At 38.3% G+C, this 24970-nt stretch overlaps 3 protein-coding genes, 2 long non-coding RNA genes and 1 pseudogene across 11 annotated transcripts; 3 read left to right on the top strand and 3 right to left on the bottom strand.

Annotated features, from left to right (window-relative positions):
- LOC104791420 lies at positions 524 to 1909 on the bottom strand. 2 transcript variants are annotated; one of them, XR_768911.2, is made up of 5 exons: positions 1710 to 1909; positions 1514 to 1629; positions 1028 to 1151; positions 708 to 806; positions 524 to 632 (listed from the first exon to the last, which is right to left on the bottom strand). It is a non-coding gene; the product is annotated as an uncharacterized LOC104791420 (long non-coding RNA). The 2 variants fall into 2 exon arrangements; XR_768912.2 differs by lacking the exon at positions 1028 to 1151.
- On the top strand, positions 2314 to 4153 carry LOC104791398 (lysM domain-containing GPI-anchored protein 2). The gene is made up of 4 exons (XM_010517279.2): positions 2314 to 3151; positions 3347 to 3467; positions 3577 to 3782; positions 3872 to 4153. Exons 1-4 carry the CDS (start codon positions 2494 to 2496, stop codon positions 3976 to 3978), a joined length of 1092 nt encoding a protein of 363 aa, XP_010515581.1. The 5' UTR covers positions 2314 to 2493; the 3' UTR covers positions 3979 to 4153.
- On the bottom strand, positions 4150 to 5880 carry LOC104791406 (isocitrate dehydrogenase [NAD] regulatory subunit 2, mitochondrial). Of its 2 annotated transcripts, none has more exons than XM_010517298.2 (4): positions 5301 to 5880; positions 4917 to 5144; positions 4765 to 4843; positions 4150 to 4690 (listed from the first exon to the last, which is right to left on the bottom strand). In XM_010517298.2, the coding sequence occupies exons 1-4, from the start codon at positions 5814 to 5816 to the stop codon at positions 4416 to 4418; spliced, it is 1098 nt and encodes a 365-aa protein (XP_010515600.1). In that variant the 5' UTR covers positions 5817 to 5880; the 3' UTR covers positions 4150 to 4415. The 2 variants fall into 2 exon arrangements, with proteins under 2 accessions (XP_010515600.1, XP_010515592.1); XM_010517290.2 differs by having other exon boundaries at positions 4917 to 5156; positions 5301 to 5874.
- Positions 6118 to 12414, top strand: LOC104791389 (annotated as a pseudogene).
- Positions 12590 to 17346, bottom strand: LOC104791364 (protein NLP1). Of its 5 annotated transcripts, none has more exons than XM_010517237.2 (6): positions 17215 to 17346; positions 16975 to 17067; positions 15299 to 16337; positions 15170 to 15217; positions 14062 to 15091; positions 12590 to 13739 (listed from the first exon to the last, which is right to left on the bottom strand). In XM_010517237.2, the coding sequence occupies exons 3-6, from the start codon at positions 16142 to 16144 to the stop codon at positions 12895 to 12897; spliced, it is 2769 nt and encodes a 922-aa protein (XP_010515539.1). In that variant the 5' UTR covers positions 16145 to 16337; positions 16975 to 17067; positions 17215 to 17346; the 3' UTR covers positions 12590 to 12894. The 5 variants fall into 5 exon arrangements, with proteins under 5 accessions (XP_010515539.1, XP_019083798.1, XP_010515548.1 ...); XM_019228253.1 differs by lacking the exon at positions 17215 to 17346 and adding an exon at positions 16424 to 16532 and having other exon boundaries at positions 16975 to 17135; XM_010517246.2 differs by lacking the exon at positions 17215 to 17346 and having other exon boundaries at positions 16975 to 17135.
- LOC104791359 lies at positions 18457 to 19417 on the top strand. Its single transcript, XR_768897.1, has 4 exons — positions 18457 to 18619; positions 18759 to 18903; positions 18999 to 19085; positions 19168 to 19417. It is a non-coding gene; the product is annotated as an uncharacterized LOC104791359 (long non-coding RNA).

Raw genomic sequence — 24970 nt, 5'->3', positions numbered from 1 at the left:
TAATAAATTCAAGAGATATGTATGTATGTTATATATTTTGATATTGGAATAAATAAAAGTGTAAAAAAAAATGTTAATGACATCTAAATTTATTTGTTATGTTTTTTATTTTATTATGATTATCAAATAAATTTAAAGTAATTTACATACTCTCTATTATATAACAACTAAAAGCTTGTCGACCTCGACTAGTGCTCTTTTTAATATGACAATCTTTAATTGAAGAAGGGTTAAGAAGACTATTATAGCATTATTACTATTTACCCGTCAATGATGATAGTATTAGAGCATTTGCAAGGTTGTAACGAAAGTATTTTAAAACAGATTTTATTCTTAATTTTGAATAAAAGTGAAATTAAAAACTTCTTAAGAAACTTTAACATTTCATAGGTCCATTGAAGATGGTTAAATTTGAAGTTCTTAAAAATATTTTTTTTTGTAATTGTAAATTATTATGATATTTTGTTAAAATTTATAAGACTTATATACTCTTAAAAACTTAAAAATATTGCATTCAATAAAAGTTTAAACAAACATGACATATTAAAAATAGATCACAGCAACGTTAGTTGATTCGATAATGCCATATCTTTCTTTCAGATTGCGAGATAAACTCCGTAATGTGTTTTTGCCTGCATCATGAAATAGGTATACTTAGACATGGTAATTTGAAGGCGATTAAGAAAAAGAGAGTGTATTATTCAGACTTTGCTGCAACTTCTCCACTTGTAGATGGAGCTTCTCCCGAACCTAGCAAGCTTCTCATTCTGAACCCCAATCCAACAATGTTGACTAATTGCTTTCTCCTGGTCAGCAGTGAAAAGCACACACGGGCATCAGACATCGTTTATAAGCAAATGAATATCAGATCAGAAGACTTCAAACTCAACAATGAATTAAACCTTTGTGATAAGTAAACCAACAACACAGTCCTGAAAATTTAAGATGAAGGAAGAAAATAGCTAAAGAAACAAAATCTTCATCTAACGAAAAATTCAATTTGTAAATATAGTGTTATTAGTGAAACCTGAAAGATAAGTATCCCTATTGTAACTTGACCATGAAGAGAACTTGTGCTGTTCCGTTCTACCAAAAACTATACTACCTGTTCAAAGAAGGAAAACAACGCCAAACTGTGCTACGGTTTCAACCTGCCATAGCACCGGAGGAAGAAATACAGAACATATGAATACCAGAATACTTTATCCATATGAATGTGTGGTTCCACGTCCTACTTTTATGTATAACAGTAGTGATGACTTAAACTCACACAACAAGAATAAATGATAATTGTAAAGCCACCTTTAACATGCTCAGCCAAGAAGCAAAAAGTTTATCCTAATTTCTGATTGCTTGTAATACAGTAGATGAATTGTATTCTAATTAACCTTATTGTAAAAGTTCAATAAGAAGATCAGGAAATGAATACATATGAAAACATCTCAGTCCATCTTTCAAATTTGACTAAGCAATTTCATTTCTAACTAAACCAGAATGAAAAGCCCTCTCTTACTTGTAGGTTTTGGGATCTGACAGGAGAAACAGAATGATGCAGTGTTGGCTAAGGCCAGCAAATCCCCAAAAGACAAGTGATCAAGACCACCCATGTCCTTGTTCGCAACAAATTTCCTGCATGCATCACTCCCATAAGCAAAAATCCCAATATGATTCAATAAAATTTCTCAACTATAGGACCAAAAGGCTCTTACCTTCCTTCAACCTGGTTAATAATAGCTGGCTCCTCCAGAGTATTAGAACAGATCGGAGAAATCAGAAACTGACACACCCAAGTTTCTAAACCTACCAAAAATATCTTAGTAAACAACGATTCTAACACATCTCATGGTGTTTGTAGCGTAGGTAATATGTAGCGTTGAATTATGGTAATGACAAAAATGATGATCTAGAGTCTTTGTATTTTTGTTCATGTTATTTAGGTTGGAATCTGGTTTATAAACATATTAAATTGATGATTTTTATTGATTACAACTGATATAATATTTATATTAAATTACAGTTGGTTTGGATTGTCTTCTGCTTGCGTGTTTATTTATTGTTCGAATTATAATTAAATATATTACTTATTTATTGTTCGAATTATAATTAAATATATTACATTTTTTTTTATAATTAACATTTTTTTTTTTTTTTAAATGGGTTGGATTGTTTGAAAAGAATTGTGGACGAATCTACCGCTAGTGCTCTTTTATATTCCAATCTTCAATTGAAGTGTTAATGATCACTACTAGTATTATTTACTTAGTAAATGATGATATTATAATTCTCTTCTCGACAAGTAAGGCGTGGCAAATGCGGACACTTCCATTAATGTGAAACCACAGACTGTTTTCTTGGTTGTGTTCTCATTTATTGTCTCACAACGTCAAAATGTCAAACTAGAATAGTCCAGTCTTCTCTCCGTCAACGCTCTCTTCTTTGTCAAAACCAAAACCCATCTGAGATTACCTGAGAGAACTCTCCGGCGACCTAAAAATGGAAACTTCCCGTTATACCCTTCCTCTTCTCCTAGTCTCCCTCCCCTTCTTCCTCTCTCTCTCCGCCCAAATGACCGGAGACTTTAAATGCAGCGGCTCGACCTCCACGTGTATGTCTCTCGTTGGTTACTCAAGCAAGAACCCAACAACGTTGCGTAATATCCAAACCCTTTTCGCCGTAAAGAACCTCCGTTCGATCCTCGGAGCTAACAATCTCCCACTCGACACCACACCTGACCAGCGCGTGAACCCGGATCAAGTCGTGCGTATCCCAATCCATTGCTCTTGCTCCAACGGAACAGGTGTATCGAACAGAGACATCGAGTACACCATCAAGAAAGACGACACGCTTTACCTTGTCGCAACTGAGGTGTTCGGAGGTCTGGTTACGTACCAGAAGATCGCTGATATGAACAAAATTCCCGACCCAAGTAAAATTGATGTTGGTCAAAAGTTTTGGATCCCTTTGCCCTGTAGCTGCGATAAGTTGAAAGATGAAGATGTTGTTCACTACGCTCATGTGGTCAAAGAAGGGAGCTCCCTCGGTGAGATCGCTGCTCAGTTTGGAACGGACAACATGACGCTGGCTCAGCTCAATGGAATCTCCAGCGCCGTTCAGCTTCTTGCTAATTATCCACTCAACGTCCCTCTCAAAGGTTTAAAATTTTTTAAGATCTTTTGGATTTGAAAGTTTGTGACTTTAAGAGGTCTATTGATCATGTCTTAATGGGTTCGAATTTGGTGATAGTTTAGGTGAAAGAAACGATTTTTATTTGTGACAAGTCTTTGACTTTAGTAGATGATGATTGGGGTGAGAAAGAAAGTTATGAACTTTGAACTTTATTTTGCAGCTTGTAGCTCTTCTGTGAGGAACGACTCGTTGGATGCTCCTCTGCTTCTGTCTAACAACTCATACGCCTTCACTGCAAACACTTGCATCAAGTGTTCCTGTGATGCTTCAAAGAATTGGACGTAAGTGATGGATAATTCTGGAGCTGTGTTTGTCCCGTATGATAAAATAAAATTTGTGTGTTTTAGTTAGTTAGATTCTGATGGTTTTGGTTTTGTCTTTTGTTATCAGTTTAAGCTGTGAACCATCATCTCAGGTTAAGCCTTCGAATTCGACATGGGCAACTTGCCCGCCTTCACGGTGCGAAGGAGCTGAGGGTTTGTTTCTAGGCAACACGACTACTACGTCGACTAGCAGCTCTTGCGGACCTCGTACTTGCGCCTATGCTGGTTACTCCAAACAAACCATCTTCACCGTACTTACCCCAACTTGTCCAGGTTTGTTTAATCCAAAATTTCTTTCAGATTTTGGTTATTGCATAGTGGCGATTAATGACTTAATAACATGGTTACTCTCTGATGAACAGATTCTGCAAGTCCTGGTAGTGGTAACTATGCGTCAACGTTCAGCCCAAGGTTCAATTTCGTGTTGGTGTTGATTCAGTGTGCGCTGCTTTGTCTCTATCTTCTCTAGTAATGTTTTGTTGTTATATTGATTATGAGTGTGAATCTAAGTACAGTTTGGACTGAAATAAAGACATTGTTTCACCTGAAGCATCACGTCCTTGTACCATTATGAAGTTGCAAACACTTCAGCTCTTGACACTTGTGTGGTTACCAACCAGAAAATAATAAAACATTGATATGAAGTTAACCGTATTTCATTATTCAAAAAGTACTGCTCTGAGGCAGTTTGCACATTGCGTTTTGCATAATATTACATGAACACAAAAAGAAAGGAAAAAAAAACGCAACTTTTTAACGAAAACCATGTTATTTTTTCCTTGAAATTTGAAATCCCAATTCGAGTTATCTCGAAAGAATGTGGAACAGTAAAAGTATTTTTCCAGTAAAGTGTCAATCATACCGACGTGTGATGATTACACAGGGGGAAAGTTGAAAATTGTCAAGTCAATCCAAATTGGCAATAACCGCGTTAACGACCTCTTGTGTAGTACTGTTTCCGCCTAGATCTTCAGTCCGGCATTTTCCTTCGGAGATAACACGCTTCACAGCGGTTTCAAGCCTGTCAGCAAAGGAAGGGAACTGAAGGTGTCTAAGCATCATTGCTGATGAGAGTAACAAAGCCACAGGGTTTGCATTCTTTTGCTCTTCCGTCGTGTCCTTCCCTACGTTTCCTGCTGATGCACCTTGCTCAAAGACTGCATACTCCGCCCCAACATTTCCTATAGAAGCACTTCAGAGCATAAGTAAGAGAATCTACTTCTCTATTGTGATTTTAGTGCAGGACTATTATTACCTCCAGGCATGACTCCAGTGCCTCCAGCAATACCAGCAGCAGTGTTTGCAACTAGATTACCATAAAGATTGGGCGTTACCTGCAAAGCAGATTCATGTAAATAAGCGAGGATTTGAGAAACAGATACAATCGTAAATTCTGAAACATTATACCATGACGTCGAATTGCTCTGGCCTTGCTACAAGTTGCATACAACAGTTATCAACAATGATTTCGTTGTAGGCTATACTTGGATACTTCTTAGCAACCTCTTGACAAGATTCCAAGAACAAACCATCAGCCAGTTTCATGATGTTGGCCTTGTGCACTGCCGTAACTTTCTTCCTATTGTTCAAGTAAGCATACTCAAACGCATACTTTGCAATACGCTCCGAACAAAACTTTGTGATCACCTAGCATAACATCAGCATCAGAGACATCTTTAAATAAAGACAACTTCAAAAACCTGGTTCTATGCATCTAAAACTCAAATTCTAAACATTGATCAATCAAATTCACAATTGTAACCAACAAAAAAAGGTGAGAAAAATGTCAACCTTAAGGCTCTCAACAACACCAGGAACAACCTCATGTTCAAGCCCAGCATATTCACCTTCAGTGTTCTCTCTAATCACAACAATATCAACGTTCTCATGACGAGAAGCTAAACCAGGCAAATTGAAACAGTTGACCAAAGACGCAAAGAGATCAAGCTCCTTCCTCAAACTAACATTGAGAGAGCTCACACCACCACCTACAGGTGTTGGAGTCTTAAGCCCACCTTTTAAACAAACTTTGTTCTTCTTAATCGAATCTAATAACCCTTCAGGTAAGCTCTTCATATCTCCGTGTACTTCGAACGGTTCGAAGTAAACCGGAGCGTGCATCGCTTCCATCACTTGTTCAACCGCGTTTGTAACCAACGGACCAACTCCGTCTCCTGGGATTAAAGTCACCGGTCTTGGTTTCCCGTCGCCGGGTCTGGGCATGTAAGTCACGGATCGGGTTTGAATTCTAGAACCGGTGCTGATGCTACGAAGATTCTTCAGTAGAGAAAACGTTTGACGAGACATCTTCTTCTGCAAATTTTTTGATCGGAATCAGATTCTTCAGAACGAGAGACAACGAAGAAGAAGAGGAAGTAAAAGCGTTTACTTTTTAGTCTCTAACTTCTTTAATTTACATAATAGCCCTAATATTTTACCCGATATTACATTTTAGACCATACAAAATTTACGAGATCAATTTTGCAGTTATGTTTGTATTATTTACAAAATAGCCCTCTAACTATTAATCTTATACGTTTTGGTCTGTATTTAATTTAATAATTGCTTATAAGACCAATTTGGAAAATTTGAAATTTTTTTCAGTTCTGTAGTTCCATGGAACAGTCAGGTACACTTGTGAAAGCTTTGTTGAAGAACACGAACAATCCGAGATTAGCATGGAGTATTTTCAAGAGAGTGTTCTCTTCCCCTTCAGAAGAAAGCCATGTGATCTCTTTAGCAGCGGCTCCTACGATCGCTCGTATCCTCGTTCGAGCTCAAATGCACGACGAAATCGAAGATCTTCACAATCTTATACTCTCTTCGTCGTCAGTTCAAAACACGAAGCTTTCTTCATCTCTTCTCTCCGTTGTTTCGATCTTCGCGAAATCGGATTACATTGATAAGGCGTTTCCGCAGTTTCAATCAGTACGGTCGCGGTTTCCTGAGAACAAACCTGGGATTTATTTGTATAATGTGTTGTTTGAAAGTTGTATAAGGGAAAGACGTGTGGATTTCGTTTCGTGGTTGTATAAAGATATGGTTTTGTGTGGTGTTGCTCCACAGACTTATACGTTTAATTTGTTGATCCGTGCTTTGTGTGATTCATGTTGTGTGGATGCTGCTCGGGAGTTGTTCGACGAAATGCCTGAGAAAGGTTGTAAACCAAATGAGTTTACTTTTGGGATTTTGGTTCGTGGGTATTGTAAAGCTGGTTTGCCTGATAAAGGACTAGAGTTGTTGAATTCGATGGGGAGTTTTGGGGTTTTGCCTAATAAAGTTGTGTATAATACCATCGTTTCGAGCTTCTGTAGGGAAGGTAGGAACGATGATTCTGAGAAGCTGGTGGAGAAGATGCGAGAGGAAGGTTTGGTTCCTGATATTGTGACTTTCAACTCTAGGATATCAGCTCTATGTAAAGAAGGAAAGGTTTTGGATGCGTCTAGAATTTTCAGCGATATGGAGCTAGATGAGTATCTTGGTCTTCCTCGTCCCAATGGTATAACATATAACTTGATGCTGAAAGGATTCTGCAAGGTAGGGTTGCTGGAGGATGCCAAGACCCTCTTTGAGTCGATTAGAGAAAATGATGATCTCACTAGTTTGCAGAGTTCCAATATTTGGCTGCAGGGTTTGTGCAGACATGGGAAGTTTATAGAGGCTGAAACTGTCCTAAAGCAAATGATTGATAAGGGAATAGGGCCAAGTATTTTCTCTTACAATATCTTGATGGATGGATTGTGCAAATTGTGCATGCTATCCGATGCAAATACTGTAGTTGGTGTGATGAAAAGAAATGGTGTTTCCCCAGATGCTGTAACATATGGCTGCCTTCTTCATGGTTATTGCAGTGTTGGGAAAGTCGACGCAGCTAAAAGCTTGTTGCAGGAGATGATGAGGAATAATTGCTTACCAAATGCTTACACTTGCAATATTTTGCTCCATAGTCTTTGGAAGATGGGGAGAATATCTGAAGCAGAAGAGTTGCTGCGAAAGATGAATGAAAAAGGTTATGGACTAGATACTGTCACCTGCAACATTATCATTGATGGACTCTGTGACAGCGGGGAATTAGATAAAGCTGTTGAGATAGTTAAGGGATTGCGGGTGCATGGAAGTGCTGCTCTTGGTAACCTAGGCAACTCATATATTGGACTAGTGGATGATAGCTTGATCGAGAACAATTGTTTGCCTGACCTGATCACGTATTCAACTTTACTTAATGGTTTGTGCAAAGCAGGGAGGTTCGGTGAAGCCAAAAACTTGTTTGCTGAGATGATAGGAGAGAAACTGCAACCGGACTCTGTCGCATACAACATTTTCATCCATCATTTCTGCAAACAGGGGAAAATATCATCTGCATTTCGCGTTCTTAAAGACATGGAAGAAAGGTTGTCATAAGAGCCTGGAGACTTATAACTCTCTGATCCTGGGCTTAGGCATAAAATATATGATATTTGAAATTCATGGACTGATGGATGAGATGAAAGAAAAGGGCATTTCACCTAATATCTGCACCTACAATACTGCAATCAAGTATCTCTGTGAGGGAGGAAAAGTTGAAGATGCAACTAACCTTTTAGATGAAATGATGCAAAAGAACGTAGCCCCAAATGTATTTTCCTTCAAATATTTAATTGAAGCGTTCTGTAAGGTCCCTGATTTTGACATGGCCCACGAAGTCTTTGAGACTGCTGTAAGCATCTGTGGACAAAAGGAAGCCCTTTACAGTTTGATTTTTAATGAGTTGCTAGCTGCAGGGCAACTCTTAAAGGCTACAGAATTGCTTGAAACTGTTTTAGATAGAGGTTTTGAGTTGGGGACTTTTCTTTACAAAGATCTTATTGAGAGCTTATGTAAGAAGGATGAACTAGAAGTAGCTAGTGGAATTTTGCATAGGATGATAGACAAAGGATATGGGTTTGACCCTGCAGCATTGATGCCTGTGATAGATGGGTTAGGTAAGATGGGAAACAAAAAAGAAGCAGATAATTTTGCTGAGAAGATGATGGAAATGGCTTCAGTTAGTGAAGTAGCAAACAAAGTCGATCCAAATGCATGGGATTTACACCAGAAAAAGCATAATAGGCATGGTGGAAACAACTGGCAGAATATATTACACAGGTATGGATGACACTTTCTCCTTCTGGTTTGCCTTCTTTTATTGTTTCTCCTGTTATAGGCGCCATTTCATTAGGTATCCTAGGAAAATCGGTATTTTCATACCCCAGCTAAGGGGGTATGTTGAATTCATACACCAGCTATAACACTGAGTAAATCCATACACAAAGTTTAGTAAAATTCAAATTGGCTGCACCAACTCGACAAACGGTGTAAGAACATGCACAAGCCGTAACAGTGTTATCTGACTGTTAACAGCTGCTTACGTGGATGCCACGTAATAAACGACGTCGTATTAAGATACGAAAGAAAGAGCTTCTTTTGTCCAAAACGACGTCGTTTATTACGTCTTCTTCCTAAGCCATCTTCAAGCTTCAAATCAACTTTCAGCTTCTTAATGAACCACAACCAAGCATCATAGTTCTCTGTTTGCACAACTGCCCAAGCAACAGGATAGAACTGATTGTTAGCATCTCTTCCTACAGCTGCCAACAGTTGTCCTTTCACACCGTTTTTTAAGAAGCAACCATCTATGCCAATTATTGGCCGACAATATGCAAGCCAAGTCTTCCGAAGGGCTTCAAAGCAGACATAAAACCTATCAAACCTGACGATACCAGCATCATCAGTCAATGTCCCAACCTCCGCTGTTGAACCCGGATTTGATCTACAAAACAGAAATCAAACCCATATTACCGACTAACTCCAAAATTATAAGAAAAGCAAAGTAAAAAAAAGCTTGACTTACTCTAAAAGATGTTCCATGTAATCATGTAGACGAGCAAATTGCTCATCATATTCCTCTTGAATCATCTTCAATGCTTTTGCTCTAGCTGTCTGACACTGATCATAAGTAGCAACTATGGTGTAACGCTCCTCAATCGCATTGCATCGCCTTAGCCTTGAATGTCGGATCATTCCTTATGTCATTCAAGAACAACTGAGCAAGGACTCCACTCTTGATCACTTTACTAAACTCGTCCTTTGTACATGCATGGACATCATTGCATGTCTTCACCATGTACTTGCCAATTTTATCTTCATAGGAGCAGTAGATCTTGAATTTGCAATTCCCTCCAATGGAACACCTTACTTCACTCTTCTCTGAACCCCATCTTGTAAACTTTATATTCTCTCCATTCTTAAGAGCATAGTCAACCACAACTTCTTTAAACTCACCTATACTATCAAAGACTTGCTCTAATTTTATTTCTCCACTACCTTTTTTGCACCTCATATATCTTCTTTCAACGTCCTCGCAATCTGAGTTAGGAGGAGTATCCTCATCATTATCATGCTCTTCTTCGTCAACAAAACCTGCTAAGTTCTCCTCCACTCGATCTTCCATGTCAACAAATACCCTACGAGCATCTCTATCATCACCATGAGAACCATCTCTATCACTATGAGCACCATCTCTATCATCGCCAACAGAACCATCTCTATCACTATGAGCACCATCTCTATCATCACCATGAGAACCAGCTTCAAGAAGCTCATGCTGTTCTTTCTCTAGAAATATTTCTATCGACTTAACCCAAACCGCAGTTGTACACATTTTCTGAAAATTCTCACCTTCATTTATTAACTTCAGCTCTGAAAAATCTTCAAATGGATACTTATACCAGATTTTCTGCCCATAAAGAGGATCGTCCAATGCCGCCATCAGATTAGTCACAACACTTTCTGGTTTGCTTTCAAGGGTTAGAGCCGATCTTCCAACATAAGTAATTTTTTTCCCATCAACAACTCCAAACTCTCCACCATTGTGGCATTGGAATATGACATCCTCATCGGAGCTGAAAATAAAAACTTAAAAGAATTAGAGGGTTATTCATTTCATTTACACATATTATCGAACACTTGGTGTTCATGATATTTTTGTAAGAGCTAAACTAGTTCCAAACTTAAGAACACACATCAAACTCATCTAAACTACACAATTACACGCAAAATCCATCGGATTTTCTAAATAAACACTCCTAAATATCTCAATTAAGAAAATCCCTAAATTATAAAAACCCTAAAAATTGAATTAAAATTACCTCATTTTCCGATGACAATACGGTTAACAACACTTTATACACTCTCCACGGTCGACAATCGTTGCTAATTGAATCAATTGACCAATTGATTTTGATTTATTGGTGAAAAGAAGAGAAGAAACATGAGTCGGGATTGAGAAACTTTCTCTCGACTCGTGAAAGAAGAAGTAGATGGCTTAGGAAGAAGACATAATTAACAACGTCGTTTTGGACAAAAGAAGCTCTTTCTTTCGTATCTCAATACGACGTCGTTTATTATGTGGCATCCACGTAAGCAGCTGTTAACGGTCAGATAACACCGTTACGGCTTGTGCATGTTCTTACACCGTTTGTCGAGTTGGTGCAGCCAATTTGAATTTTACTAAACTTTGTGTATGGATTTACTCAGTGTTATAGCTGGTGTATGAATTCAACATACCCCCTTAGNGGGGTATGAAAATACCGATTTTCCGGTATCCTAAGATACTTTTACTGGAACTTTCATAGTTTTTTGCTTTTTCCTTTGAAGTTCTGGTTCTTTTAAGGAAGAAAAAGTTTCCTAGATTTGGAGAAAACATTCGTGTATATTATTAGGCAGTAGACTCGTTGGTTTTCAGTGATTTCACATTCAGAGACTCGTTTCAAATGTCTTTTCGGAAACCTAATGAATTAATTTGTTCTCTATCAATTGCTATATTGCAGAGATGATGGTAGTGGCATTGCACTAAAATCTTTGTCAAGGGTTAAAAAAGGTTGGGGCCAAGGGGATATATCAAGCTTTCAGCCTCAGAGAGTTGACTACCTAGACTACTGGGAGGATGATGGTTAAAGGATATTGCATGACTCTGTTTTCTTTCTTATGGGAAAGTTCAGCTGGCGGTCAAGCACGTTTTTGAGGTGCAGCTCATTAAGGATGACAGGTAAAGGTATGAAACTAGGACTGGAAATAAACCAACAAAAAGGACGATGGAATAATAAAGAAAACTATTGCTGTAAGTCCAGGTCTCCTAGTAACAGCCTTCTGATGTAGAGACGTCTAATATTTTCAACGACAAATATATTTCTCTTTTAAATTAATAATCAGGAATGGGCTTACAGCATTAACTTTCATTCTGCTCCTTTAGACAGTAGTATGTAAGTTTGCAATCAAATTTGCATCGAGTGGCATACTCTTTTCATCATTGTCTCCATGCTCATCTCTAATATGTTAGCCTTATTATAGTAGCTTGTGATGTACAGTTTGAGATATCTCTAACGAAGCTAAATAAACCCTGTGGTAAAAGTATCACGGATAATGTTTATGAATCCATTCTCTTTTGGAGTCGGACATTCACTTTCTTTTTTCCTGTCTTTGCAGCTAAGCTGGTAGAAGCAGACTGGATGACATGGTTGGGCACAGATATGCTTATAAGAACGACGTTCCCAAGGGTTTTCAAAGAAAACATGACTTCTGGGTGTGTGCATTTGAAGTCAGCGAAACATATGATTCTGGCGAGCAAACATAAGCGGCAAGACCAAGGTGGTGGAGAAAATAGGGAAAAGTGCCGCCTGCTTTAATAATGAATTTGAAGCCTACTGTACTTTGAATTTTGGGTCGGAGGGACACATTCTACATTATTGGAGAAAAGAAAATGTAAGCTACTACTCTTTGTGCTATTTGTCTGCACATTTTCTGGTTTGGGAACAATAGGAGTTCGTTGTAATACAAAGCGACTAAGTTTGTTACACAAACTGTTAGCTGCTTTATTGGAAATAGATTTCTTCTTAACCATAGGCATACAGATTGTCTTTTCCTCTTTTACCAGATCAGTTTAAGTGTTTAATATCATAATCAATATAATGAAATGGATACTAGTATTCTGGCACATTCTGTTCATCAATGCAATAATCATGGATTAGATAGTATCCTGTAATTAGACATGTCCCAAAAATAAATAAGTGAAGACAGAATATTTCAATCACCGTAGTTGCAGTCTTGCAAAGCTTACGTAACTGGATAAAAAATGATTGTACAGGCATAAGATACAAGTTTCAGGAATGTATCGCCTTTTGTACAGACATCTGCTAGGGCGATAGAAGAGACCAGTTACTATTGCCACTTCCAAAATGGTATTCAGGGCACTGGATATATGTTTACACAAGATTCCCAGGCTGAAAAGGTAAGTGAGATTTCTACAAAAGCTAAAAAATCAATAGAGTCTTTCTGGTGCTTTGCAGTTTCAACCTTCTTCGATTGTTCATCAGGAAGGACCAGCGCTACCAAAAGAACCACCCAACTTGACTTGAGAAGCTTCGTTCAGACTTATTTTAATTGTTTGGGTCTGCGTTAATCTATATATGTCGATACATTCGTCGAGATCCGCTTCACATGTCAGTAGAACCCACTCCTTATCATCATCCAGGTACTTAAGATCAAACCAGGAAACGTCATCTACGTTGAAACGCCGAGCAATCTCTTGCTGCAGCTCTCTGAAGCCGCAACTCGGGAGCAAGGTAAACCGTATTCTAGCCTCACCAAATGTCGCTTTCACTTTGATGGCACCTCCAGCTCTTAAGCTCTTGTTGCTACTACCCGGTAATGAAGGTGAATTTTCAAGAACACGAGGCTCCTTTAATGTTTTATGGCTCTGAGTTCTTCCAGGACAATCTGTTTCCTCCTGATTCACTTGATGCAGTTCCACTTCGCTATGAGCTCTATTTAAGGCCGCATCAGCATCCTCAGAAACTAGAATGTTTGCAGTGTTCTCATTATTGTTGCTTGAACCAGAGCTCTTGGTGCAAGGAGATGATGGTGACCTTGGTGCTGTGTTTTCCTCAGCCATAATACCGTTTTCAGTTTGAGCATTCAAATGACTTGACTGTTCATTACTCTTCAAGGAAGGGCCATTACTGGACATATTTGGGGAGTTCAACTCTGGGAAGCTTGTATAGAATGAATCAAGTTGGATAGTGCCCTGCGCACCTTGAACAGAGTCCATAACAAGTTGGAGTTTCTTCAACGAATGCCCTACCTTCTTGATTTTCCGGGAGGGCCATCGCATTATTCCGTGCTGCCTGCATATCCTTTTCAAGGTAGTTGGACAAACTGCAACATAAGAACGAGACCTTGACACATCACTGTCTGAGAAAAGGATAAAATGCATGATGAAAACGTTTTTAGAACACGCTGATCCACTGCCACATAGAAAGAATCTAAGACAATACCGGTTTCATCTTAGACTTGTCTGTTTATACTGGCCATGGAATTTCACATATCCTAAAGCTTGTATCTTTGTTTTATATATTCATTTGGGATGTATTGGGTTGGACTAAGGAACGTATTGGTGATGATTTTCCTAAGATACAATAAGAATCAAAATTCATAAAGAGTGGAGCTATCTCTCCAGCAGTGTACAACAATTTCTTACCACCAATGCTCTTGGCTGCATCCTTGAGGCTTCCAGCAAAGTGTTGTCGAAGAACCTCCAAGCCAATGGTCTTTTCTGTTTTTGTTCTTCTCTTTTCTCCAGATCTCCTACTTTCTCCAGGTCTCCTACTGCCTAACATATTTTTCCCACCAGTCGAAGGTGTTTCAGTACTTGGACCGCTGTCGACTCTGAGTCCTGATGTTGATGCCTGCTGAAATTGCTCAGCTTCTAAAGGAACATTATTGGGGCTCGGATCAAGCTGATGGTTCTCCCGGCCAGATGAGAGCTCTTTGGGATCTTCTTTCTGGTACTCCCAGGAGAGTGATACATCTTTACCCTTCTCGTTTGCCTTTATCATGTGGGATATCCATGAGGATTCTTGCATTTGAATTCCTGTCAGAGTCTCTGCGGTTTCTGCTCCACTTACCGGGTTTTCTGAGAAGAGCATTGTCTCTCTAACAGGCAATACGACTTCTAACTCTAGATCTTTGTCAATGACAAGATTTGAACTCCTGAAATCTTGCTGCAGCGTCACAGATAGTGACCTGAGCATCTCCTGTTGCGCTTCAGTGTTGAGGCAGGCTTTTGGAAAGAAAAATTCCAACACAAACTCAACTAAGCCAGATTTGCTCTTTAATGGGACTGCTAAAGCAGCATGTAGTCCAGATATCTTGGCGTGATGCGCAAGAGGGTAGTTAGTCTTGCTAAATGTGGTCACTTCTGGCACAAAAAACAGCTTGGTGGCCTTGAATGCTTTCCCAACAATGCCTTCCCCCTGGAGCAGATGGTGTTCAGAGCATGCCTCCCAAAAACTTTTGCTTTGTTCATCTGGGACAGAGCAAGCAGAATCGGTTGTTGAAACACATTGAGAGAAGTTCTCATCAGAATGTCGTGAACCACGTTTCCCTTGCGGTGCACACGGGGCCCATGACAAAGCTAGAGGCAAATCATATGATCTGCAGACTGTGGCCAAGAAATCTTTTATTTCAGGTAATGCAGCACAGTAGAAATCACTATAGACCTGCAGAAACTGAAACACGAGGTATGACCTTAGCAATGCATATCGTTGTTTCTAGGTGCTGAATGAACTAGAATCCAGTTAATGCACCTCAGAGCTTGGAGTGTTCAAGTTACTTGAACTCCTTAGATCAACAGCCTGCAAAAATAGCAATGTCTTTAGATTTCTAGGATCTACGTAATTTGAGGTAGAGGCAAGAACCAAGAGGAAGAGAAAAACCTCAAGAGCTTTACACATCTTTTCAAGTTCTTGACGGTAATTCATCTTCTGAGTTGTTGTGACGATCTCAACAACACCCAAACAAATCCCACTCCCTCTTTCGAACACAGGAAGGGCAAGTGACCCACGAACATCACACTTGCGGGCTTCTTTAATGCGTGGATATTCATCTCTTCTAAAGAAACGCACATCAGGAGTCCACTCAGGCAACTTCTGCAAGAAAACACGACCGGGAAGACCCACATAATCGTTCATACCCTCATCAGCCGGGAAATTATAAGTCTCTGAAACATGTCTGTATTCAGCAAGGCTGGAGTATTCTTGGTTGAATAAATGTGGCTGAGCCCAAGTGGTCAGAAAGCTCTTCCCTTCCTGCTGAACTGGCACCCATATCTGTACCAGGAAGTCCTTATCTTGCACCGTCTCATTAAGACCGCTAATAGCTTGTAATAGTCTCTCCTTCACAGATGAAGAAGGGCCTTCACTTGCTCTTGGAGCAATCCACCAACCTTTTCCCAACTCAGCTTCTTCGAGCAGAAACTTTTCAGCCTGGTTAAAAGATTCTTGATTCATTGATTCGTTGTTCTCTGTTTCTTCATTATCTTGAGATGGGTTCTCACCAAAGCAGAGGAAAGTGCTATTGTCATTCATGGCGGTAGAAGCTGAACCAGATTGTTCAGCCTGGTTCAAGTTCTTACTATCTGTTGTCTGTAGCCAACATCCATCAAACAAGAGCTCATCCATAAAATCCAAATCCATGGCCGCGTCAGGGAATGCCCCAAAGCTAGAATTAGGTGAAAACCCACCATTTCCTTCTCCCCCATCGCCACCACCATCATCTTCCATGTCTAAAAATTCCTTCTTTTTTTCTTTCTATTCTTTCAATCTTAACATCTAACAGATCCTACCAAATCTACAAGTCCTCAGAGACTGTGCTAGTGTGCTTAGTTATTCTTCTTCATGGACCAGACAAGCATAAGCCTCTTAAAGATGAATAGACACAAGACAAACTCCTCTCCTTGTAATGTCCAAACTCAACCTGAAAAAAAAGGTTACAAAAACATTATCAAAGACCCAACCAAAGAACAAGAGCAGAGAAGAATCAAACTGTTGTTATCAAAGTACTTTTTCCAAAGAATGAAATCATAGAAGAAGCAGCTTCGCTTTCAATGGAGAGTTGACTTAAGATGGTATCAATCAAAGTAGAGTGCCATCCAATTTCAAGTACTAGATTCTGGAACATTAAAGCTCGTTTATCAAACAACTCAAGTAAAGATTACTACTAGCTTATAGATAATTGAAAACGAAATCAAATCTGATTGTCTATGAAAGTGTAAGATTTCAGAAAGAAAACCCTCAGAAAACATTCTAAATCAAAACCCCCAAAAGAAACTTTAAAAGAGATTTAGTAAAAGAATTTCACCAAAAAGTTACTAACTTTATCAAGATTTGTGACACAGAGAAACATAAAAAGCTTCACTTTAGATTTGTAACCAAAACCCAAGAACACTTAAGAGAAAGCACTGACAAGAAGAAACACAGATTTGGTTTTGCTCTGTGTAAATTAAAAAGATGTTGTTGGCTCACTCTGTTTCTTCATAAACAAAACACAAATCACATAAATGATAAGCAAAATCAAATCTTGGGAATATTTATATATAAGGAAAGAAAGAAACCTGTGAAAGTTCTTATCACAAAGCAGCTTCTCTCTCTTTTGTTGAGTGGTGTCTTCTTCCTTTTTTTTTTCTCTTGTTCCGGACACAAGTTACCTGGTGAAGGCAAATGATGATTAGACTATTTTAATCTCAAAACCATGTGAGTATGGGCTTAAAGATTCTTTCCCAAGGACAGACAAGTGGACCCGTGATAAGAGCATCCACTGTTCTAATCACACTTATATACAACTTTGTCCGTACCTGCTGCAATTAAAATATAAGTAAACAGCACTCGATCTTTGGTTTCTCAAAGACAAATCAATCTTCTCTTCTGCAAGAAAGATCAAAGAAGGAAACAAAAAAATTAAAAGGAACGAAGTTTGTAGTTTTTGGTTTTGAGGTGAGATGATAAAAATGTTTTTCTTAAATCGTGTGGTTGGTGTCCTGCTCTCTCTCTCTCTCCTTGTTGCCCCCTAGTTAAATATTTCTATTAATGATATAATATAAGATTACTATTGTTAATCATTTGTGGTGATTACGTATGCGTACTTTGTTTTATTTCGTCGGTACTTTGTTTTATTCGGCGCTATTCATTTCATTGGTTATAGAACTTAGAACTAGGCTGTATCAATGAATGAATCGGTCGGATCAAGCAAGATTCTTATATTGAGCAGGTTCGTGTTGAACAGGTTCCTTCATTGAAAGTTTGACCTTTAAGAGTTTAATTTAGTTTCTCTTGTATTTATATTCTTTCTGACATCAGCCCTAGTTTAAAACAGTTTTGCTAATCAAAAAAAAAAAAATGTTCTCCGATCGGTATACAATTGCATCATTAGCGGAATGATATTATAAGATTCTACAAAAAAAAAAAAAATCGTCGTCACACAAACATTTAGCTTACAACGAGTCAGGTTATCTTAGATGTTGGGTGCTAACTAGACAGGTTGTGAACATCCCAATATTACATCATTTATGATTTTATCTGAACTGCAATAAAAGAAAAAGGCCAAAGTAAATAAATCCTTTTTTTTTTGCTTTTTAAAAATCACTAAGTGACTAAAACAAAATTGAGCAACGATGTAAGTTAAGTCGTAGAGTCACATGCTCAGTTTCCAATCGGACACTAACACAGGATCCATATACATCGTAGGTTCATCATTAACCAAATTTAATGGTTAAACTAGTCTATTTATCTATATATGTGCGTAATTACATAATCTCCAAAGAGCCAGGCTTAAGCTTTACTTAATGAGTAAAACGGCTCTCAATGATTTGAGGAGCCATATCATCCGATTCTCCATTAGCCGCGTCCGGGACATGACCAAATCAAAGGTCATTAAACTCTTTAATTACTCTTTATATCCTTAAAAAGAATTAAAATTATATCAAATACAAATAGTTGAATCCTCGTGTAATTCACAAATATCATTTCAATAGCTATTTTATCAAATATATATATACAGAAGAAGATTATATAATTGTGCACGACGTCTCTCTCTTTCTCTCTTTCTAATATTTATAATTCTTATCTTTTTTCGCTCTAGTCCGGCAGGCTCTACACATGTTGCTTTAAGGAAACAATAATATAATCTCACTTCGACTACTTAACAGATTTGGTACCATCCTTGTGAATCTGCTCTCCGGAATGCAAACTTCTCCAAGACATGTAAGTGATTCTGTTCAAGTCCTGTCATGCTTTCTCACTTTAGACTTTGTGATTGTAATCATTACATTCTCTGCCATTGCCAATTTCTTGAAACACAAGTCACAATTGTTTTGAGTTGTTGTTTCTCTCCTGTTTCTAGGTTCCTGAGATAATAATTGGAAAAGATGTTACGGACTTGATGGATCCAAATCTGAAGGGAGATTTCTCTAAAGAAGAAGCTACCGTAATCTCAAAAGTCGCCTCTGAATGTTGCAACGCTTGAAGCTTTACAAGCTAAAACACAAGTAAGGATGCTTACTAACTCTGTGACAGTCATTGTATTCTTCATGATTGGTTTTTAGTATTCATGTTATATAAAAGCTGATCATTTTGCTTGCAGGTTCCAGCTGCTGAAATGGTTGAACTGGGAAAGCAGCAAGATGTAGCATCTTCCGGTCAACAACAAGAAGCTGAACCCTTGCAAGAAGTAAGAAGGAAAACTTATTATTGTTGAATTCTTAATTTTCCTTATTCATCATGTTATAAAAAACTGATCATATTGCTTGCAGGTTCCATCTTCTGAGACAATAAAGCAGCAGAAGGAAGCATCATCTTCGAGTCAACAGCAACAAACTTGAACAATGAATCTTCTGATATCATAAAAACTTTGTAACTCTTCTCAGATTTGTAGCTTTGTTGGTTTTAGATTGACGGTGTTTTGTGTATTTTCTAACAACTTCAAACATGTTTATCTTGTTGCATGCAAAAATCATGCATAGTACATCGATATTTTTGGGTCACATATACTCACACGATGAACAAAATACAACATGAACATTTTTATACAAAAAAATGAAAATATACAATTTCCGAAAACAACAATTTCAATTTTTTTTAAGCATATGAATTAATTTATTAAAAAAATGTTTAACATTATTGGAGTCCATCTTATTATATTAACATGATCGTGACATGTGTCAAATATATTGATTAGATGTTGACACATGTCAAAAATTTCAAAAAAATTAGATTTACAGAATTTTACATGTTTATATTTTAAAAAATTTATTTTTCTAAATCATAAAGAAAAACTAAAAAAATCAATATATTTTTCACTAATTATCTTATAATATAAAACTTGATGTCAAAGTTACTCATAAGAAGCGATATTCTCGTAATCCCACCAACAACTAGTTTTTTGTTACCTCTCTCCTCCTCTCAGCCAAATATCTCCTCCTCTCGCAAAAACTCTCCTCCTTTCGGTGAAATCTCTCCTTTTTTCTGTGAAATCCTCTCTACTTCTCTTCAAAGGAATTTTAACATATCGCTTATCATCTCTCCTTCCCCGGCACCCTAGCTTCTCCTCCTTACTCGTCTTCTTCATTTTCGAAGTTTTTTTCAAAATATATATATTTTTTTTGAAATCCTCGATTCCTCGAAATGCATTGCGGGAGTAATATTTATGGAAAAAAAGAAATAATTTGGGCCTTAAATTGTTGGGCCATACATATTTTTGGGCTTTTTGTATCAATATGTGATGTTATGAAATATTTGTGATTATGTGGTTCAAATATTTAAACTCGCAAATATCATATAAATATGAATAGTTTGGTGATACAAATTATACAGCCTGTGTAGTTGGTTTCTTGGCAAAAAGATAAAACAAGAAAGCAACAGGACAAATTAGAGAAAGTTCTAACTTCGTTAAATCCATAAGCTCATCAGCTTCATGAAGCGCTTGTTGAGAATTCTGGCAGTGATGGTGTTCTTGATCTCACGGTCAATATACTTGAAAAGTACCGATGGCAACACATGAATCTGATTGTGGTGCAGATTATTACGCTGTTTCCAGATGGCGTACAATACTGATTGTGCAATCAGTTTACGCAGGATAGGTGGCGACCTGTTGTTCTTAACCTGCGTCGAAGAGAGTAAATCAGACCATGTAAGAAAAGATATGGGTGCCTGTTCCAATCTCCTGCTCACTGCATTCCATAGGAACAGAGCATAATCACACGACAACAACAAATGATCTCTTGTTTCAGCATGAGCGGAACAAAGAGTGCAGGATGTATTGATCTGCAGACCCCAGTGCTCAAGTCTGATTTTTGTAGGCAGACGATCAAGGTTTGCAATCCACATAAAGAAAGCATGTTTAGGTGTGGCCCCTTTGAACCAAACAGAAGTGTACCAATCGACTGTAGCCGCTCTCGGTCTTAGCACATACCAAGTTTTAGCTGAAGAGAAGCCATTGCAGCCTTTGTTATCTACCATCCATTCATAACTGTCTGAACCTTTCTCATCACTTGGCTTGTCTATACTGGTTAGATGCACATGAAGGCTCAGTGTCTGCTCAGATCTCGGATCTGCCAACTCCAACCTTCAGAACTGCATGCATCAGAAACCTTTGCATTTAACTCAATTCTGAGGTCTCTAGGGCCGTGACTGCCAATGGTTTTGATCAAAGGGCCAAGAGGTGTCCAATTGTCAAACCAGAAGCTGGCGAGCCTGCCATTACCAATGTTACATTTGAGAAATCTCTTAGCTAGACCTTGTAGCCTTAGCAGGCACTTCCAGTTCCATGAATCAGTGGGTTTTTCAGACAAATTCCAGAAACTTGTTGTATTGCTGCAGTTGTGATGCTTATGCCAGGCAACCCAGAGAGAGCCACTGTTAGAAAACAGGAGCCAAATCATTCTTAAGCATAGAGTTCTATTCCACTCCGCAAACCTCCTTAATCCCAGGCCTCCTTCATTTTTTGGCAAGCAGACTTGAGACCAAGCCACTTTCACCATTCCTCTCTTATCGATACTACCAGACCAGAGAAAACTTGAACATAAAGATTCAATTTTCTTAATACAACAAAGAGGGAGAATGAAGGTGGATATCCAAAAGTTAACAGTTCCAGAAATTACAGATGCAATCAGTTAAAGTCTGCCTGCAAATGATAGAGATCTGGTAGTCCAGGAATTGAATCGAGCTGAAATCTTCTCAATAAGAGGGGCGTATTCTGCAACTTTTAGCTTTCTACTCATCAGGGGCAGACCTAAATATCTAATAGGCAGAGACCCACATGTGAATCCATAACTTGACAAAGCATTGGATTCGAATTGTTTCAAGCCTGCGTGAAAGAGTTGTGTCTTCTCCCTATTCATGTGCAACCCTAACCAGCCTGCAAAGTCCTCTATAGTTTCATAAATACTATGTAAGGAAGAACTATTCCCATCAAAGAATATCATCACGTCATCTGCAAACATGAGATGGGAGATCTCCAAATCGTAAGTTCCTGGATGGTAGGATATATAACCCGATTCTTACCTTGGCTAATACAAACAAATAAGGCGACAGAGCATCCCCCTATCTCAGACCCTTAGTGCTCTTAAAGAAACCACCTGTTTGCCCATTACTGAGATTGAAAAACTAGCCGTAGAGATACATTCCTCGATCCATCCAATGAAGACCTCTGGAAAGTTGACAGCTCTGAGGGTTGAAATGATAAAATCCCACCTAACTGAGTCGAAAGCCTTCCTAAGGTCAACTTTTAACATTGCAATGGGTGGGATGTTCTTCTTACTATAGCCCTGGACAATCTCTGTTGCGAGTAGCACATTCTCCAATAGAAGACGGCCTGGCAAGAAAGCTGATTGGGAATGACTGATAATATCAGGGAGGATATCCTTTAGACGTCCTGCAAGCAATTTAGAGATAACTTTGTACATTTTGTTTAGGCAAGAAATTGGTCTAAACTCTGTCATGGTAGAAGCATTCGGGACTTTAGGGATTAAGACCAGATTAGTAGCATTCCATTGCTTAAGTAATTGACCAGAGGTCAAAAACTCCTTAACAGCTTCGGTCACTTCAGCTCCTATAATTGACCAACACCCACAAAAGAATTCAGCAGTGAAGCCATCAGGGCCGCTAGCTTTATTTCTAGGAAGAGGGAAAAAACTGCTTTTATTTCCTCACTAGAGAAAGGGGCAATGATATTGTTCCGCTGCACATCAGAGCATTGAAGTTAGGCTGATCATTCTCTCCCTCCAAACTCCTTTGAAAATACTCGATACAATGATTCTGAATTTCTGTTTGACCTTCAACACGTTCACCATTGCCATCGATCAGATAATGAATGTGATTCATTGATTGTCTTGCTGAAGCCATTTTGTGGAAATAAGATGTGTTTAAGTCTCCTTCCCTTAACCATGTGACTCTTGACCTCTGATAAAAGAAACTCTCTTTTGCAGTCGCCAATATTTGCCACTTCCTTTGCATTTCCATCTCATTTTCTACATTGAGTAAGTTTGGATTAACTAACATACTGGATTGAGCAAGGATCAGTCTCTCATGTGCTTCCTCAGTTCTCTTCTCCAAGTCTGAATAATTCTGTCTTCTAAAATCTCTGATAACTTTCTTCAAAGTTTTTAATTTCTTGGAAATCCTGAACATTGCAGACCCCGCTACATTCAAAGAGAACTATTCCAGTCCTATCAGAGACACAAACTCATGGTTCTTCAAGAGGTAGTTGTAGAACTTAAAAGGCTTCCTTGTTCTAGGAACTGCTGCATCTAGTCTTATCCCACAACTAGAATGATCTGAGAAATCCAGAGCCCCAAACTCACCCAGAGAAGATGGAAACACTGTCGTCCACATGTCATTTACCAAAATATGATCTAACTTTTTTGCTACTGGTGCTGTCTTCCTTTTGTTCCACCAAGTGAATGAGTTACCTCTGTAGTTAAGATCAACCAAAACAGCATTAAACAGCGATTCTCTGAAATTTCTAGTGGGCAAGTCCACATTTACACTGTCAGCCGTAGAGTGCTCAGTTGGATGGAGTATTTGATTGAAGTCCCCCAACACTGCAAAAGATATAGATATAAAGATATCTGTCGGATATTCGGCAAAATTAAATCTAGGGTTTTAGGTACAAAAGATATAGAGATCTCTATGTAGGCTTGGACATTCGGGTTTTCAGGTTTTCGGGTTCACCCCTATAGTACCCGATCGGGTTTTATATACTATCGGGTCGGGTTCGGATCGGGTTCCTTCGGGTTCGGGTTTTGTTTGGGTATACCCGAAACTCAAAGAACCCGATCGGGCTGTCCAAAACCTGATCAAAACCCGATTATGTTCAAAGCAATGCAATGTCAAATGTTCAAAGCAATGCAATGTCAAATGCTTACAAAGGTGACTTAAATGCAATGTCAAATGTTCAAAGCAAAAGAAAAAAGAAATTCAAGTCTCAGTCAAACATTCTACAAAGTACAAATCATTGAGAAAATCAACTTGAAATCTTCCAAAACAGCTTCTTTCATTCTTTGGTTCACTTCTCTTGTGCATCTTCCCTTTGGCATGTGAATAACTTAAGGTCCTTCTGAATCACTTCCATACTCTGAAAAAAAAATAATTACAAGCATTGAGAGATAAGTTTATATTAACACCAAAAACTTAAGATAGTAAGCATTAAGCAAGATTAGAAACAAACCTCTTTCAAGTTCATCCTCATACTCAAACTCAGCAAGAATTTGTGCATTTGTAAGCACAATATCTTCAAACTTAAGGTCTTGTTTGAGCCACTGTTCTGTACACATCAGAATCTCCACCATATAGTGTGTGAGACAACTTCTATATGGGTTTATTATCCTTCCACTAGTGCTAAAAGCACTTTCATAAGCAACTGAAGACACCTGCATAGCAAATAAATCTCTAGCCATCTGAGATAAAATAGGATACTTGCCACTATTGACTTTCCACCAAGAGAGTACATCATACTCAATTCCCATCATCAATTCAGGATTCTCAACTTCTTCCCTGAGATAAGTATCCAACTCATTTGTGTTTCTAACTCCAATCTTTCTAAGCAATGTATCATACTTATGGTACACTGGGTTGTATCCATCAAGCTCATCCTCCATGGAGTCAAATACTCGATCTGTTTGTCTATCTTGAGTACTCTGAGTTGAAGACTGAGAATGAGAAAGTTCCTCATTTTCTCTTGCATCGTATCTTGTAGTATATTTGTTATACATATCACGAAAGATGCTCAAAACTGAATTATACAACATCGTAGTTGTTATACTCTTTTCCCCATATAGCTCCTCAAAACACAAATTTGCATACTGCATCTTCTTTCTCGGATCGAAAACACTAACAAGTACCAACATCTTGTTGATGTTCTTCATGCCATCCCAGTACTTGTCGAATTTGTCAAACATCTTTTGTGCATTTACATTCACGTCATTATCAGAACTATGACAAAGCAACTGAAGCTCGACTGCTATGTTAACTATCTCACCATAACACTTGTATGCATTCATAGTCGTAGATGCAGATACAACCAATGTCGCATGGTAGAAAACTTGGAGAAACTTCACT

Source organism: Camelina sativa, chromosome 1, assembly GCF_000633955.1.
Source record: "Camelina sativa cultivar DH55 chromosome 1, Cs, whole genome shotgun sequence".
Classification (NCBI taxonomy): domain Eukaryota; kingdom Viridiplantae; phylum Streptophyta; class Magnoliopsida; order Brassicales; family Brassicaceae; genus Camelina; species Camelina sativa.
Note: the sequence above shows the minus strand (reverse complement) of the source record. Positions and strands in the feature narration are given on the sequence as shown.

What these genes read in the sequence shown, in the direction of transcription:
- LOC104791398 (XM_010517279.2), top strand. Translation starts at nt 2,494, where the DNA reads ATGGAAACTTCCCGTTATACCCTTCCTCTTCTCCTAGTCTCCCTCCCC. An exon ending in ACTCAACGTCCCTCTCAAAG is followed by an intron (nt 3,152 to 3,346) that starts GTTTAAAATTTT and finishes TTTATTTTGCAG; the next exon opens with CTTGTAGCTCTTCTGTGAGG. An exon ending in ACTTACCCCAACTTGTCCAG is followed by an intron (nt 3,783 to 3,871) that starts GTTTGTTTAATC and finishes TCTGATGAACAG; the next exon opens with ATTCTGCAAGTCCTGGTAGT.
- LOC104791406 (XM_010517290.2), bottom strand. Translation starts at nt 5,816, where the DNA reads ATGTCTCGTCAAACGTTTTCTCTACTGAAGAATCTTCGTAGCATCAGC. An exon ending in CAGAGCAATTCGACGTCATG is followed by an intron (nt 4,844 to 4,916) that starts GTATAATGTTTC and finishes TCTGCTTTGCAG; the next exon opens with GTAACGCCCAATCTTTATGG. An exon ending in CACTGGAGTCATGCCTGGAG is followed by an intron (nt 4,691 to 4,764) that starts GTAATAATAGTC and finishes GTGCTTCTATAG; the next exon opens with GAAATGTTGGGGCGGAGTAT.
- LOC104791364 (XM_010517237.2), bottom strand. Translation starts at nt 16,144, where the DNA reads ATGGAAGATGATGGTGGTGGCGATGGGGGAGAAGGAAATGGTGGGTTT. An exon ending in AGATGTGTAAAGCTCTTGAG is followed by an intron (nt 15,218 to 15,298) that starts GTTTTTCTCTTC and finishes CTATTTTTGCAG; the next exon opens with GCTGTTGATCTAAGGAGTTC. An exon ending in TGCAGCCAAGAGCATTGGTG is followed by an intron (nt 13,740 to 14,061) that starts GTAAGAAATTGT and finishes CTTATGTTGCAG; the next exon opens with TTTGTCCAACTACCTTGAAA.